The sequence below is a fragment of the Electrona antarctica genome (assembly GCF_951216825.1).
Source record: "Electrona antarctica genome assembly, chromosome: 19".
In the NCBI taxonomy this organism is placed as follows: domain Eukaryota; kingdom Metazoa; phylum Chordata; class Actinopteri; order Myctophiformes; family Myctophidae; genus Electrona; species Electrona antarctica.
In genome coordinates, this window is record NC_136800.1 from 10,546,955 (window position 1) to 10,564,285 (window position 17,331).

Sequence of the window (17,331 nt, forward strand, 5' to 3'; positions counted from 1 at the left end):
TTCTCGAATGTGATTTTGTTTTTGTTAAAACAAAACGTTTTGCATTTTCTAGATGTAAAGCTATATATGAGCATTGCTGTAGACTCTAATGTCCAGGGGTCTTCCCATCGTTCTTAAAAAATATACATTTTCAGCTAGGACACATCCAATGTGAGATATCCAATTTGTCAGCTTCAAATCTGCTCAGTGCTCATTTTATTTTTCATCACTTTCAAATTCACTTGAGTCCTATTCATCCCCTGACCTGAAAATCCCTTCCGTTATTAGAGTGCTGAACAAACACAGCAATGCTATTACCTATCAGAATATACAGCTGCACCCCAAATTATTCAATTCCCACATTTAACAGCAATAAAAAGGATATCAAAAGTATTCATCATCCAATGAATCTGAGATGCATTTCACCTCCATATACACTGCCATAGATCCACTAAGAAAAGTTAATACAATGCTTTCCTTCAATGTACAATATATCTAATGAACATGCAAGTGCTCTGCACTCTGCAGCATGTAACAATTTACTTGGATGTGCTTGGACATACCAGGTTGCTAAAGGGATTTATCTTTATCACACTTACTTTCCATAATCTAGCACCTCAGGAATGAAATCTAGCAGCCAGGATGACATCCTGCTAGTCTCATCCCCTTGACCTGGCCATATGCTGGCCTTTAGAATACCAATAGGCCTATCATACAACCAATTTAGCCTTTAGCTCTTCCACACAATAATGAATCACAGTGCATGCAGAGTAAACAGTTAATTGATGTTAAAAATCAGTGAACTGAAAACCCATTAGTTTAAACTTTACATTTGACAGTCTTGCTCTAATTAATGAAGACAACCTCATGACTTGTATGTGTATCATTCAGGCAAAGGCTATCAAGACAAAAAAGTACAGACTGGAATCACATTTTTGCATTTATTTAAAAAAACCAAAAAGAGGGAAAATAAAAAAATAAAGGTTTGTTCAGCATACAACTGATGCAAGTAGCAGTCTTGCAGATCTGTACATGACTACATGCCCCAGATTTAAACCCCTTTAGCTCATTTGGAGCTGGTGTATTTGGTGACAGCTTTGGTTCCCTCTGATACGGCATGCTTTGCCAGTTCCCCAGGTAGGAGCAGTCGCACAGCCGTTTGGATCTCTCGGCTGGTGATGGTCGAGCGTTTGCTGTACTGGGCCAGTCTGGACGCTTCAGTAGCAATTCTCTCGAAAAGGTCATTGACAAAGGAGTTCATAATGCTCATGGCTTTGCTGGAGATTCCCGTGTCTGGATGGACCTTTAAGCAAAGGAGATAATTATTAGCAATCGGTGGTGACCAAATTTAGTACACAAACCCATTCATTATACTGGAGTCAGACTCAGACAGATCGACCCCTCAAATATTAGGATACACCACTACAAGTGAAAGTTGCTCAATCAAAAACATACTTTAATGTTTTCTTTGAATATCAATGCATTTCTGTATGATTTTCACAATATCTACAGTACAATATATAAGTAGTATACTTTAGAACTTTCTTATACTAGACTCTAGTAACTAGAGCATGCAGTCCTAGAAGTCCTTAGAAGCTTACCGGAAACGACCCCCCCCCCCCTGTACTGTAGGGTTATTATTGCTAGCCTACTGTGTTGATGTCCTCTTGTTTATTGATGTCTTTAAATGTCTATGAATTGAATACACATGGGACCACAATGGAAACGTTTTTTTCAGCATGACAAATAAATAAATGCCTTAGAACAATATAAATGTATTATTAATTCCAGGCTGGTCATAAGTCAATCTTGTCAAAATTGTTCTGACTTCAAAGCTATATGCTTAAACGTCCATAGACAAGTCGCCGCCTACAACATTTGTATTTGAAGTAAAAATAATAATATTAAAGTAGGCCAATTCTAAAGTAGGCTTATAGGATCCCCAATTTATTGTAAACAAGTGTAATGCTTTATTGGGTCGTCCACTCACAGCTGGCAGTTTTTGTATAAGTTGTGCTTGAAATGTACTGTAATTCTGCAAACTGTTAATACTTCAATCTAAAACAACTTTTTGGGACAGTAAAACGTAGTTATTCCACACTTGCACGTGTAGAATAGCTACTTTGTAGCTTACTGCAGTCATCGACTCACCTGTTTCAAAACCTTGTAGATGTACATTGCATAAGTCTCTCTTCTCTTAACCTTTCTTCTCGTCTTTTTCTCAGTAGACCCGGCCTTTCCCCTCTTTTTGGCTATATCGTTTGTCATTTTACAAAGCGACGTTATATTTGTTATAGTCAGAATATGATGTATACTTTAGGATAAATTAGGAATGATCATCCCAATTTTACAGCGCGCAGGGAGACTGCTTTTATATGTGCGACCAGCCTGTGCGAATAACTCAATTAGGCATAATTAGTAGAATTCAATTCACGTGCGTCGAGCGGCTATCAGTAAGTAGGCTACTACTCAACCACGCACATTCCAGCAGGTGAAATACAAGAACGTGAGTCGTGAGACAGGCCTCCTCCAGAGACAGTTACAGGCAAGAGGCAAGCGTATTGTTTAATACCTGTATTTTAGTTTTTCATTCTTATGTCACCTACTGCCTCAGTCCACTGGATGTCGCTCTTGTTAAACTAGTTGTGTGTGTGCAAACATAGGCCGCCGTACGCTAATGTGTACCAGCAATTTAATAGAGTGACTCAGTTTATAGTCTCTGCATAACAGTTAAAAAGAAATATAGGCTACTGTATAACGTGCCTAGTCAAGTTGCAGTCATCATCATAAAAATAATAACGTAAAAAAAAAGAAAGAAAAGGAGAGAGATTAATTAAACATTAACCTAAGTTAACAAGGTCACTTGCTCTCACCTTGCCCTTTGAGTCTAATCTATGCTCAATGCCAATATAGGTCCTATTAGTCAAGGTCAAGGTTTCTTAATGATAGAGCGCCCTGAAACAGTATATCAAAACCCTGTTTAATGGTCATTGTCTGCAGAGTCAATTTGTGCCTAATTTGGAAGTTCCCCATATTCGTAATAAACATCAACAACCTCTGTTGCATAAATCTGTGGGCATAACCACATGAGGTGCACCAAAGGAATGCAGACTTAGGGTAGAACATCAACAACTTTGTGAGTACATGTTGTTGACGCCGAAGGAATGCAGCCCTGCTGCCATGTCAACTTAATAAAAATGCTGGTATTGAAAACAAGGCAGTGGTGCCAACAAAAGTGGCCTGGAGCCCCCTGTGGCGCACCCAAATGTGACATTAGCCAAGCAAGTGCCCACATCTAGCGACCTTTTGGAAAGTACACGTTTTGTTTCCAAATGGAGTCGACATGGTCCACATTCTGTCGTCAACATGGTACATGAAAGGGTAGGCTATACCCTCAGCATTATCATGTGAATGCCGAGGTTCCTGCCCAAAATGTGCACCTAAAGCATGAGGGAACCTAGAGTTGAGGGAACAATTATCATGCATCATCATGCATTATCTCATACTGGCCAATCAGAATGCCAGTTGCCACAAATCTACGTCTTATTTGGCGGACATTTGACCTAATTTGTCTTTTCATTGTCGATGGCAAATATGAGACGTGTGGGGACAAGATGACGTACATTTTCCCTTCATTGTCAATGGCATTTAATGTGTTGCGGACATTTGACCTAATTTCTCTTTTCATTGTCGATGGCAAATATGAGACGTGTGGGGACAAGACGACGTTAATATTCCCTTCATTGTCAATGGCATTTAATGTGTTGCGGACATTTTGTGGGCACAAAAGCTGTACGTATATATTTTTGAGGACCCCTCAAAAATCACACCTGTGTGAAGTGAGGGGCGCTCTTATCATCGTACATCATCATACATCATCTCATTCCGGCCAATCAGAATTTGCGTCCTCACCTTCGTCTTCAATGTTTGTGTTACGCCATCTTTGTGTTTACACAAACACTCAAAATTGTCCACTTGTCCAACACACAAAATTGTCCCACACAAGTGAGGGCCCTCTTATCATCATACATCATCACATTCCGGCCAATCACTTTTCTGTCCTCAATTTCTATCCTCACTTTTTAAGCCAATCAAATAATCGCTATGGGGTACATACATTCACACAAAGCTGGGCATAGGAGGTGCTAGCGCCCCTCAAAAATTCTCTAATGAGTTATAATTAACAAGCGTTAATACTGATATAACGTTTTGAGCAAACTTTAGCCTACCTCATATCCCAATAAAAAAAATAATCTACTTCCTGAGAAGACTCAAGAAGGCTGGCATGGGAACAAAGTTCTAAAAGCTTTCTACAGACTCACCACAGAGAGCATCCCGACTGGCTGCTTCACGGCCTGGTATGGCAGCTGCACCGACCTCAACCGCAAAGCAATGCAGAGGGTTGTGCGGACAGTCGAACGCATCAGCGGATGTGATCTCCCCCCCATCGAAGCCCTGTACGACGATCGTTGTGTCAGCAAAGCTCGTGGAAATATGAAAGACCCAAGCCACCCCGACTGTTTGAGATGCTGCCGCATGGAAAGCCACTGGAAACAGACTGCAAACAACTTTCCCCGAACAATCAGATGCATGAACGAAATGATAAGAACCAGAGCGAAACCGGGAAAACACTAGCCCCCCTCCTTCTCACACTATCAGGCTGTAATTGCACATTTTAAACTAAAATTGCTGTATATACGGAATATAACCTCAAATTGCACCTTCTTAAACTAATTGTGTTGTATATATGGAACATACAGTATATTGTATATATGGAACATACAGTATATGAAGCTGTTCGCCAAAAAGTTTACCTAACTTTGCTACTACAGGGAAAACATGCACATGTACTTATGTTACTATTTTATTTTATGTTTTACTCTTTGAATGCTCTTTCTTGCACTCTTTTTCTATCCCTTTGTTTGCTGTGCTTGCTGTGTTTTTGTTGTTTGAATGTTATGCTATCTATATGCTGCTGCATTGTCTGTAAGGAAGCCAAACAAAAATAAGTTTTACTCTTATAATATGTACCTGTACACAAGATGTAACAATATGAAACCTTGAAGTGGGAACCCAATGGCAAGAAAAGAGAAGAGATGAATCAAACATTAACCTAAGTTAACATGGTCACGTACTTGCTCTTACATCATATGCTAATAGGGTTGTCAGTTCCTTGCCCTCATCTATTTGACCAGGGACACTGCTCAATGCCAATATTAGTCAAGGTCAAGGTTTCTCATGATAGAGCGCCCTGAAACATGTTATTCCAACCCCTATGTCCATAATGGTCATTCACATTTGACCGAGTCTGACCGACCAACTTCAAACTCGGCACTGCAATTCGAAACTGGCCCCCGTAAAAATCCCCCCACCGCCCACCCTTTTTTCCCCTCACTGTATATGTTTCTTTTCCCTTTTTACCTCCTTTATGATGAATTCCTGTTCTGTTCTTTGACTATATAGAAGTGTCTATTTGTACGTCTCTAAATGTTTTGATGAATTGAACAAGGTAGACCCTCTTGTAAACAAGTGTAATGCTTAATTGGGTTGTCCACTCACAGTTAACAGTCTTTGTATTGAGTTTGTGCTTGAAATGTACTGTAATTCTGCAAACTGTAAATATTTCAATCAATCAATCAAACTTACACCGGCAAGGACTCGAGGGACTGCAGTTCTCGGCATCGAGTCGTTAGGATTGCTGGTTGTTCAAAACCGCTGATCCGACCATATACAGTAGCCTATAGGCATATGTGGAGATCCAGTAATCCAGAACGACGCCCATATATGAGACATTAGGGATCCTATATAATATTAAAATTGGCTAATGGGAGGGCCGGCTGGTGAGCAGACCTCTGACCTCACTTTGACTCAGCTATAACCATATAAGGAGTTCCCAATGCAGCTATGCCCAAATATGGATGTTGTCCCCTATAAGGTTGTCCCCAACACTATGACTCAGACATATTGGCGCCTGTGTCCGAACCTCTAGTACATTATATATAGCCATAAAAGGGACAGTCACAGAGAGATACAGAAATCTACATATATGGGCATAAAGGGGACACAGACAGATGGGTACACTTAAGTCACAGTGAATAAGTGGGCATGAACACAGTGAGGTCAGTTTAGGTCCTATGTTCCCTCAGCCATATGTTCCCTCAGCATCAGAGCCAGCCTTTTATACCATGGCACCAAAGGAATGCGGACCTGCGGAGCATAACTACTCGAAACCTTTTGTGTACCATGTTGTTGACGCCGAAGGAATGCAGCCCTGCGGCCATGTTAACTCAATGTAAATGCTGGTATTGTAAACAAGGCAGGGGTGCCGAAGCAGCCTGGAGCCCCCTGTGGTGCTCTGAGTGTGAAATAAAAATGTCTGTGTTTCCGAGGCTATACTCTGTGTGACATTAGCCGAGCGAGTGCCCACATCGAGCAACGAGTTTGCTGATATGACAATCCTTATAATTCCAAATGGAGTCGGCATGCTCCACATACTAGTGTCGTCAACACGGTACACAAAAGGATACCCTCAGCATTAGGCATGTAGATGCTGAAGTTCCTAATTATTATGATTTTGGTTTCACATTAAAGGACAACTTTAGTTTTTTTCAACCAAAGTTCATGTTTTAGGTTGTTATTAGAGAAAGTGAAAGTGAGCATTACTTTTTTACAGGGGGCGGGGGCATTCGAGCAAGTGGCTAAATATGTTTTTGTTGCAATTTCTTTGTTATTATTTAGTATAGTCCTACTAGACCCCAGAAAATCAGTTTGTCACCTTGCTCTTCACATTCAGTAGATCCTGTGATCTTTTGTGGTCAGATGTAATTTCCTGGGGTCTAGTAGGACTATAGTAAATAATAATAATGAAATTAATTGAATAAAAAATAAAATTGAAAAAAATAAATACATAGGCCTATTAAGACACTTGCTTGAATGCCACTGCCCCCTGTCAAAACATCACAAAAAGCATTAAGAAAGAAAACATGAACCTTGGTTGAAACTAAAACTAAAGTCCTTTAATGAGAAACATTGTTTTGAACAGTAAACAAACCAACATTCAAGTGTATACAGGGTATCTACACATTTCTAAAGTTACAATCTAATGACTTTTAAGATCTTTGTTTTTAGTACCAAATTGTGAGGTGCTGTGACATTGTAGTTTGACTGTTTTCACAGTATTTATCTGTGGATGAGTCAAAGTAAATGTAATACAATTGCAAATGCTTGTCAGGGTGAGGGGTCCCCAGTTCAAATATGATTATTTTGCAGGGTCGCGACTCGCGCCCTGAAACATTTGGGAACCCTTTATATAAAACAATAGGGCTGTCAATGTGCTTTGCCCTTTCAGTCTAATTTCGTCATCATCTATTTGATCACTGAATCTGCTCACTGCCAATAGAAGTCAAGGTCAAGGTTTATTATCCAATTTGTTGTACAGCCAAATACAATCATCATCAACACAAACAAAGCTAAGCACACAAGAAACCTAGAAGTACAAATTACTTCAAGGGACAAACTACGGTAGAAAATGCACTCCTCCTTTAATGCATAGGCCTATATCTCCACCAGGCCAGGTTGCCTACCCGGAGCTGTGTCAGTCTTGGAGTTCAGCCATCACATCAGGGCACAATGAACTTTAATAACTGTTTGCAGAAGTGGAAACGCTTCTGGAGGTGTGTATGTAGACAATTTGTGCGTAATTTGGAAACCAAGAATAAGAAGTTCCCCTTGAAATGAATAATCGTAATAAAAACGTCACAACCTCTGTTGCGTAAATTTGTGCGCATAACCACATGAGGTCAGTTTAGGCCACAGCCCTCATCAGACCCAGCCTTTTGCATACCAAGGCACCAAAGGAATGCAGACTAAGGGCCGATTCATACTCCTATTTTACCGCTGTTTCGGCGCTGTAGTGCCGAAATGATTTCGGCTCGTCAGAATTTTTCAGTAGCACCGAAGCGCCGACTTTAGGACGGTACCCGCCCCCCCGAACCTCAAATGACGTCACATTGTAGGCTATACAGCGCCGAACCGACTTTTATTCGGCTCTAAAATAGGAGTATGAATCGCGCCTTAGTGTAGAACATCAACAACTCTGCGAGTACCACGTTGACGCCGAAGGAATGCAGCCCTGCTGCCATGTCAACTCAATACAAATGCTGGTATTGAAAACAAGGCAGGGGTGCCAACAGAAGTGGCCTGGAGCCCCCTGTGGCGCACCCAAATGTGACATTAGTCAAGCAAGTGCCCACGTCAAGCGACAATTTGGAAAGTACACGTTTTGTCGACACGGTCCACATTCTGTCATCGTCAACATGGTACATGAAAGGGTAGGCTATACCCTCAGCATTAGCATGTGGATGCCGAGGTTCCTGCCCAATATAATAGCCCAATGATTATATGAGGTTATTAAAAATCCCATCGTGTGAAGTGAGGGGCGCTCTTATCATCGAATACCGGAGAACTCGCCAGTTTACCAAGTCTCCACGGCGAAAATTCATCATCAATGTCTTCATCGTTATGCTAACATGTTGTCTTCATCAGTGTAGTATAGTATGTCAAACTCACAGATCATGTTATAGTATCAAAGTGATCAAATTATTTTGTGCAATTAAATGGTCAGCTAGATGATGATAAAAAAGGTGAGTATGCGAAATTGCGAATACCAATGATAAGTACCATTTCAGAAATTGTTTACTAATGAATTACATTGTTTTGGTACTTTGGTGTTTAAACTTTTAGCATTCCTTGCTCTTATCATCATACGTGTCTACACAAACACTCAAAACTGGCCATTCATTGTCAGTGGCATTCAATGTTTGTGTTAGGACAATGTTTGTGTTTACACAAACCCTCAAAGCTGGACATAGGAGGGGATAGGGTCCCTCAAAAATATATTATATAGTAATATTCTCCCCACTCCTTTGGGGTATTTTTGCCACAGTCAGTTTGCACATACAGTAGGCTACATGACATTTGTCATCTGCGTTTTACCCAACCTAGCTATTAGGAACAGTGGGTGCCATTAGTGCAGCGCCGGCAGAGGGATTAGTGTCTTGGTCAGGGACACTTCAATACATAAAGGGCCTGTGGGGACAACCGGGGACCTTCTGGTTCCCAGACGGTTTCTTCTCTGCTCTGCCCTTGGTTTCCTGTCTCCCTACTACACTGAGCTATCTGAATTAGGGATGCACCGAAAGGGAAATTCTTGGCCGAAACCGAATACCGAATATGATTAATATTATATATCTTTTTTCCTACCATTGCTGTCATGGCCGTACCTTAAAGCTACCTGATTATGGCAAAACTTAACTTAAATAATAATCACTATTATTACTTTTGAATGCATTAATTGCATACACTATTCTGTGGTATATTTTCGGCCTATACGGGCCGAAACCGAATAGACCGAAATTGCATTTTTAACCATTTTCTGCCGAATATTTTCTGTGGCCGAATATTCGGTGCATCACTAGAAATAATGCATAAAATGGCAAATAATAATCTGCATAAAATAATAAAAGGTTCCACTCCAGCTCCTGTGTGGATGATGGCTGTCTACTCTGAAAACATGTGTGTGCTGTGCCCTCAATAGACCATAATGCTCTAGTGTGTGTGCACACAAGATGAAGACAGAACACCGCACACAGCTTATATTTCCAACATATTCAAAATGGCACAGCAGAAGATGAGTATACAGTAATATTCACTAAACATATTAAGCAGATTAGCTGGACTATGATGACACCTGTCATAGTTGGGGTCGATTGGAGGCAAGGTAGGCCTACAAGGACGTTTGCCCATAGGCTTACACAAAGTTAAAACATTCACAGTGGTTATATTGAAACATAATGTATTCTTAGAATAGTCACTAGTTTTACTAATGTAAATGTTGTACTGTAATGTTGTACTAATAATAGTGAATTGAGTTATAATGAAATTAAACCCCTGGGCGTTCCCCCGACTCCACTTTGAAACCACTGCCTTTTGCACTGCAAACCCCCATTAGGCCCTTGTGATTGTTAAGGCGACTAATAGTTAGATCTTGTGACTAACTATTGTAACGCCTGGGCAAAGCTTTAGCATGAGGACATTTAGGGATTTACTTTCATAACTTTCTAATTGGGAAGAAGGCATTGTATATGCCAGAAAGTTAGGAAAAAACTAAATATATTTATATACTGTATAGTAGATTATTGTAAACATACAAGACAGCTGTTCAAAAGAACTTCAATATTTGTTTCTTTTTTTTTTAAACAATATATTTATTGCATTTTTCTTTTTTTGTACAAACAGACAATACAACAGAACAATACATAATACATCAGACAATACAATTACTTAAAAAACAAAACAAACATACAGTACATACATATAAATACAGTATATTAAAATAAGGGCACTTAGACTGGTAACAACAACAGAGTCCTTATGGCCACAAGACCAAATAGCTGCAGAGAATGCAATTAGACATTTTCAGTTTCCACCATTAAATAAGATAAATCATTAACCGTAATATATTGGATAAACCGTCCCCATATCTTATCAAACATCTTTTGTTTATTTTTCAAAGTATAAGTGATTCTTTCCAGAGGAAGACACAATGACAGCTCCCTAAACCACTGAGCAATACTGGGTTTGCCTATCTTTTTCCACGATAAAGCTATAGCCCTTTTGGCTTGTAGTAAACTAGAAATCTTTGTTCGCTACTCTGAATCTTATGGCCAGGTGGGTAAAGACCTAATAGAAACAGTTTCGGGTCAAGCTCAATATTTATCAACAATATCTTCTGAATCTCCCTCCTTTTCCAGAATTCTTTCACTCTTGGGCATGCCCACAGACAATGGAAAAGTGTACCTTTGTCTTTACCACATCTGATACAAGTATCTGGAATATCTACACTAAATGTATTTAATTTCTCTGGAGTGATATACACCCTCATCAGCCAATTATATTGCAATAGTTTTAACCGAGTGTTACCCGTCTGGGATTGAGCCTCCATACAGGCTGTGCTCCACTCTTCCAATGTCAATTCCTCTTGTAGATCAGCCTTCCATGCATTATATTTGGATTCAGAGGATTCGGGTATAAATCAGAAATGATGCCCCTATTTAAGGGGTTTCTGATAAGCTCTTTCTCTATTATTGACAGGGGAGGGAGTGTCAAAGAGTTCACCTGTTTAACCCCTATAAAGCTTCTGAGTTGTAAATACTTAAAGAAGTGTGTACGAGGTAAATTGTATTTAGCAGCTAGTCCATCAAAAGAGAGTAGATTCCCCCTTTTGTCAAAAACATCCTTCCATTGTTTAATCCCTTTCTCAGCCCATATCTTGAAGCCCCCATCCGCCCTACCTGGGGTGAAATATTCATTTCCCCAAATTGGGCTGAATCGAAAACTGGGTTGGTTATCCAAAAGATACAGTCTGACATCCTGCCAAACTTTAATCATGTTTTTAACAATAGGATTAGCTGTATATCTTTTCAGTTTTTTACTCGAATTAGAGTAAATATATTCGGGCAGCGGGAGCTTCAAAGAGTATGATTCAATGTTCCTCCACGTAGGGGATCCCTTCTCTGTATAATAGAACATTATAGTTCTCAACTGAGCTGCCCAATAGTACCATAACATATTATGGCACTTTAGCCCTCCTCTATCATAAGGTAAATATCAATATTTGTTTCTTTGTTAAACTTCAACTTTGTTGAAGTACCCTGTGTTGTAATCTCTAAGTACTGGACCCTCGTCTGGTTCTGACAGACAGGTAGTGTGTGCAGGCTGGGTGGTGTGTGACAATCCAGTTGAAGTATTCCTTTGGTACGGCGACTGCGGCGGCAGGCTCGGGAGAACAATAACGCGACACGAGACAGTATCACGCTAAAGGTTCACCAAGTTTATTACACAAACATATATAGTGCTGGATCATAATGACGTGACAATAAGATATGAGACAGAATAACGTGCCTACTGCAGCAAGGCTGACCTTGCTGCCGCTGAGATGTCTCTCGTAGCCTATCTATAAAGTATGCTACAGTACAGGCAGTACACAATACCTATCAAGTACACTGTATCTCAAGTTCAAGTACATAGACTAAGATGTACTGTGCATGGGCTAATATCATAACACCCTGTAGTATTTATACTATCTATATACATGTCATGTATCTAGACATGACAAATAAACCTGAACCTGAACCCTGTAGCTTATCTTCAACTGGCTGTATTATCTTCTCTTCTCTTATCTTACATTGATCTGTTTCCCACTGTATGTAATTTAATATTATATAACTGCTTACTGTATGTGGGGGTAATGTTCCTTTATCATAAAAATCTCCCTAAAAATGATTATTTCCCTTTCCTGGCTATGTTGAGACTCCAACTTTATTCAACATAATCCTATATTATCCTATCCTATATATTAAAATTGGCAAATGGGAGGGCCTGCAGACCGCTCAGCCATAACCTCAGTTCTCAATGCAGCTGCGTCCAAATATTGAGTGGGTTGTCTAATTTACAATTTGGGCATTTAGCAGGCGCTCTTAATCCAGAGTGATTTACAGTAAGCAAGAACAACACAAGGTAATCATTTCTAATAAATACATCAAATGCATAGATAGTCATTTAGGATCATGTAGATCTCATGTAATCAAATGCATAATTGCACAGTGTAGGTGCGGTCCTTGCGGACAATTTAGAGGTACAAAGAAATTCTATAAATCACTCTGACACTTGCATAATTGCAGTACAAAACAATGAGCTGGGCAATACGCTTTTTTGCCATACTCATCAAGATTTGCTTTCTTCCTTTTCAGTTTTTATTTCAAACTCTCAACTACTATCTCAACTAATTCCATTTATTCTGACCCCTCCACGAAAAGGCCTTGTTGTCTTGACCCCTTATCCATCATTTATACATTATGGATAATTAGTGTGGACTTAAACTGTTTTTCGTCTGTAGTACTTTTAGCTTAACCAAAGGGCAGGCCAGTTTACAATTCCAATTAATATATTTTCCATTTGGCCGATGCCAGTATTTTAAATACTCTTGCCAACTCATCGAGAGTGAATTACAAGTGCAAGGTCAGAGTAAAAGTTCAGAACATGTTATCATTCTTTATGGCACATAGCCATAGGTTATTGTGGCATAACATTTTCACTATAGCTCCACCCAGCTTCAACCATGATTAGTCAGCAAGAGTATTTAAAACATGTGTAAGACTACAGGCCTTGAAAAGCTGTCTGGTTCTTTAACTGGAAATCACAAGGGGGAGGAGCGCAGCTGACTTTTTTCCCACAAAGGAAATTTGAGCCTGACCTCAGACAGTGTTGTGCCTGCAAGAGGAGAGTCATGGGCGTCCTGCTGTCGATCCTGTTTGCTTTGCTGGCCTGTCTACTCGGAGGGTTGTATTATCTAGGGGCATTCCGTCAGAGGCGCCCCGGAGAGCCACCTTTGGATAGGGGACCTATCCCCTGGCTGGGCCATGTCCTAGAGTTTCGCAGGGACACAGCAAAGTTTCTGGAAAGGATGAAGCAGGAGTATGGGGACATTTTCACGGTACAGCTAGGAGGGTTTTACTTCACATTTATCATGGACCCCCTGTCCTTTGGGGGTTTTGTTAAGGAGGCTCGCACAAAACTAGACTTTAAAAAATTTGCACGACATCTGGTAGCCAGAGTGTTTGGATATGAATCATCTCAGTATGAGCACAATTTTCTCCAGGTGACTAACAACAAGCACCTAATGGGGGATGGATTGTCGGTAATGACACAAGCCATGATGAGTAATTTGCAGAACCTAATGCTGCACAGTGTGGGTTCAGGACACGATCAAAAGGACTGGGTGGAGGATGGACTATTTATGTACAGCTATAACATCGTCTTCAGGGCTGGATACCTTGCTCTGTTTGGCAACGAGACCCCCCAGGGGTCAGGGGGCTTGGAGAAAGCCAAAGAGATAGACAGAGTCGATTCAAATAGTCTGTTTCATGAGTTTCGCAAATATGACCAGCTCTTTCCCAAACTAGCCTACGGCGTGCTGCCACCTGGTGAGAAGAGGGAGGCAGATAGGCTGTTGAAACTGTTCTGGAGTACTCTGTCAGTGCAGAAGGTCAAGGCTAAGGACAATATCAGCGGCTGGGTGTGGGACCAGCAACAGCTGAGGGAGGAGCATGGGATGAAGGAATCTATGCAAGACCGGTACATGTTCCTCCTCTTGTGGGCATCCCAGGGCAACACAGGACCCAGTGCCTTTTGGCTGCTCCTCTACCTCATGAAGCATCCCGAGGCCATGAAGGCCGTCAAGGCAGAGGTAGAGGAGGTTCTGCGAGAAACTGGGCAAGAAGTAAAGCGCGGTGGTCCTCTCATCGACCTGACCCGAGACATGCTGATGAGAACACCAGTCCTGGACAGTGCCGTGGAGGAGACCCTCCGACTGTCTGCCGCACCTGTCCTCACCAGAGCTGTGCTTCAGGACATGACCCTGAAGATGGCGGATGGACGTGAGTACGCCATTCGTGAGGGGGACAGAGTGGCTCTTTTCCCTTACACAGCTGTTCAGACAGACCCAGAGGTATACCCCGATCCCCTTTCATTCAAATACGACCGCTTTCTAAACCCAGATGGGAGCAGGAAAACAGATTTTTACAAAGCAGGGAAGAAGCTGAAGTATTATAACATGCCGTGGGGAGCTGGGGTCACCATGTGTCCTGGGCGATTCTTTGCCACTAACGAGCTGAAGCAGTTCATTTTCCTCATGTTGATATACTTTGACTTTGAGCTGAAAAAGCCAGATGAGGAGATGCCTGATTTTGACATCAAACGATGGGGTTTTGGATCCATGCAGCCTAGTAGAGACATTCAGTTCAGGCACAGGCTTAGATTCTAATTGTAGAAGTCACAAAAGTGCCATCATTCTTTGTTCACTCTTGCTTGATAAAATGAATCATGCTAGATTGATTGCCGTATACCGTACTGGCTTTTTTTGTACATTTTAATATGAATAAACCTCCCTTGTTCTTTTTGTTTAGTATGCTTATCGCCAATATTATATGGGATCAGATACACGGCATGCTGCTCTTTGTTTTAATAATTATTACACTTTGCACTTCAGTTAGAAAACCATGCAATGCTGTAAGTGTAAACACTACAAAAGTCTGTGTATTCCTAAATAATAAAATATGTAAATCTGCAACAGTAATCATTCAAGGTTTTGTGTCATATACAGACATCATAATAATGTATTGAAAGTATCTAATTATATGCAGTGGAGCATAAGGTAAGTTCAGGGGATTGTGGAAGCAACACAATTGTAAAATACAGTATGAGAATCCAACATTAGATCCAACATACAGTATTCACTGGTTTTCAACTGGTGGTCTGTGGACCACTGGTGGTCTGTGAAGATATTGTGCTCACTGACCATGCATTCCAAGAAGAGACTGACATGGACCACCTGTCCAATAATTGACCACCAGTTGAGAAACGGTGCACCCTGCATGGCATTCATGGTGAAGATGACACGTCAATGTTGTAATTTCCTGGAAAGTCGAAGGTCAAGAAGTTCCACAGAAGAGTTAGAATCTCAAGAATTTGATATTATTATTATTACCATTATTATTATTACCCTTGTTATTATTATTATTATTATTATTATTATTATTATTGTTATTATTATTATTATTATTATTATTGTAATGTTTTGTCTGTTTTTGGTGGTGTTATGTATTTGGTATCGCCTGTTGTACATTGAACTGTATTTTGTCTTGACACAAATTTGGTCAAATAAAAAATAAACTATTAAATTAAAAAAAGAGAAACAAATATGCCATTTGTCTGCTCGCTCATACATAAGTTCCAAATCAGTAGGCTATATCAGTTAACATGTGTTTAATAAATAAGTAAAGTTTTGATAAAGTAAGAGAACAGCATTTAAGTTCATGAAGAAATATGAAAAATCCTGCACACTGCACTGCTCTTGCAGCCAGCTTTATATGATGCATTTTATTCAAGCATGGACGTTTTCGGTCCCAGTTTGCACCTTCATCGAGACTCGAGTGTCTCTTAATCTAGTAATAAATTCATAGGATAACATAGTGTACGTGTTCTTTTTGGCAAACGACACAGTCATGCAATGTATAATGTAAGGGGGGGGGGGGGGTGCACCCTGGCCTGTATGAGCAGAAATGAACACTGTTTTTGGAGGTGAGAACATGTTATTTTTGGCCCATAGGCATAGTTTGTGACATCATAAAAATAATGGTCAATAGCTCCACCCTGTCATGGTAGAACTAGGGACATTAATAAGCTATTAAGCATCGCTGCATCGACGAACGCAGACCGGAACTAGAAAAAGTGCCCCTCGGGGGACAGGTCTCCACCAGGGCAGGTCAGGTTGTGGCCTCCTGGTGGCGCTATAATAGGCCAATGTGAAAAGGGTGCCATTTCTTCATACGCCTTTGATGGCAATTGGATGATTTGAGGCATTTGGTTCTAAAAATGTGTTTTGCAAAAATCAACCTGTTGGCGCTATAACAGGCCAATGTGAAAAGGGTGGGATATATTCCTCAGCCTAGTAAGAAAATGTGTGAAAGATTTCACGTAAATTGCATGCTGCGTTCATGATTTGAGGCTTTTGTTCAAAACGGGGCAATCTTGCAAACTGTGAAAGCCAATTATAGCCAATTAGGATGGAATATGAAATATCGGACAGATCCGACTTGAGCACATGACCATAGAGATACTGTGTAACGATTTGTGTTGTGCTATAAAAGGCAGATGCGGAAAATGCAGGTCAAAGGTTTGTCCTTGGCCTCTAGGGAGTGTGCATGCAACATTTCACGCAGATCGGTGCAGTTTTAGGTAAAGAATGTGAAAAGCTGCCTCATGGTGGCGCTATAACAGGCCGCTCTGGAAAATGTGGGGCAGAGGTACATCGTTGGCATCCAGGGAGTGTGTGTGCAAAGTTTGGCATCGACCGGGTTAACGGTGCCGGAGATTAGCTGGTAACAGACAGACGGAAGCCACGGACACACACACACACACACACACGGACGGAGTGCAAAACATACTCTCTCCCCATGCCTTCGGCCTGGTGTCTCCTGGTGGAGACAATAACTTGGTTGCATATTTATTAATTATGATGCACAATGACACACCTCAATAACAACTCCCCACCAGTAGGTGGTGGCATAAGTCCAACACTGACAACACACACAGCTTCAAGCTTCAACCTGACCTGAACCTGACTATAGGTGTAATCACTAATCAGCACGAGTATTGAAAACACCTGTGTAAAACTATAAGCCTATAAAAGCTAGCTGGTTCTTAATTACTGAAATCACAAGGTGCACAGTTTGT

General features: G+C 40.7%; 2 protein-coding genes across 2 annotated transcripts; one reads left to right on the forward strand and one right to left on the reverse strand.

Moving 5' to 3' along the window:
• Positions 1-906: 906 nt before the first annotated feature.
• On the reverse strand, positions 907-2,342 carry LOC306943227 (histone H2B-like). The gene is made up of 2 exons (XM_079529445.1): positions 2,131-2,342; positions 907-1,282 (listed from the first exon to the last, which is right to left on the reverse strand). The coding sequence occupies exons 1-2, from the start codon at positions 2,245-2,247 to the stop codon at positions 1,046-1,048; spliced, it is 354 nt and encodes a 117-aa protein (XP_079385571.1). The 5' UTR covers positions 2,248-2,342; the 3' UTR covers positions 907-1,045.
• A 10,982-nt stretch (positions 2,343-13,324) lies between these two features.
• On the forward strand, positions 13,325-15,706 carry LOC306943474 (5-beta-cholestane-3-alpha,7-alpha-diol 12-alpha-hydroxylase-like; the record flags this gene model as incomplete). Its single annotated transcript, XM_079529852.1, has 1 exon — positions 13,325-15,706. The coding sequence occupies one exon, from the start codon at positions 13,325-13,327 to the stop codon at positions 14,858-14,860; it is 1,536 nt and encodes a 511-aa protein (XP_079385978.1). The 3' UTR covers positions 14,861-15,706.
• Positions 15,707-17,331: the final 1,625 nt, after the last annotated feature.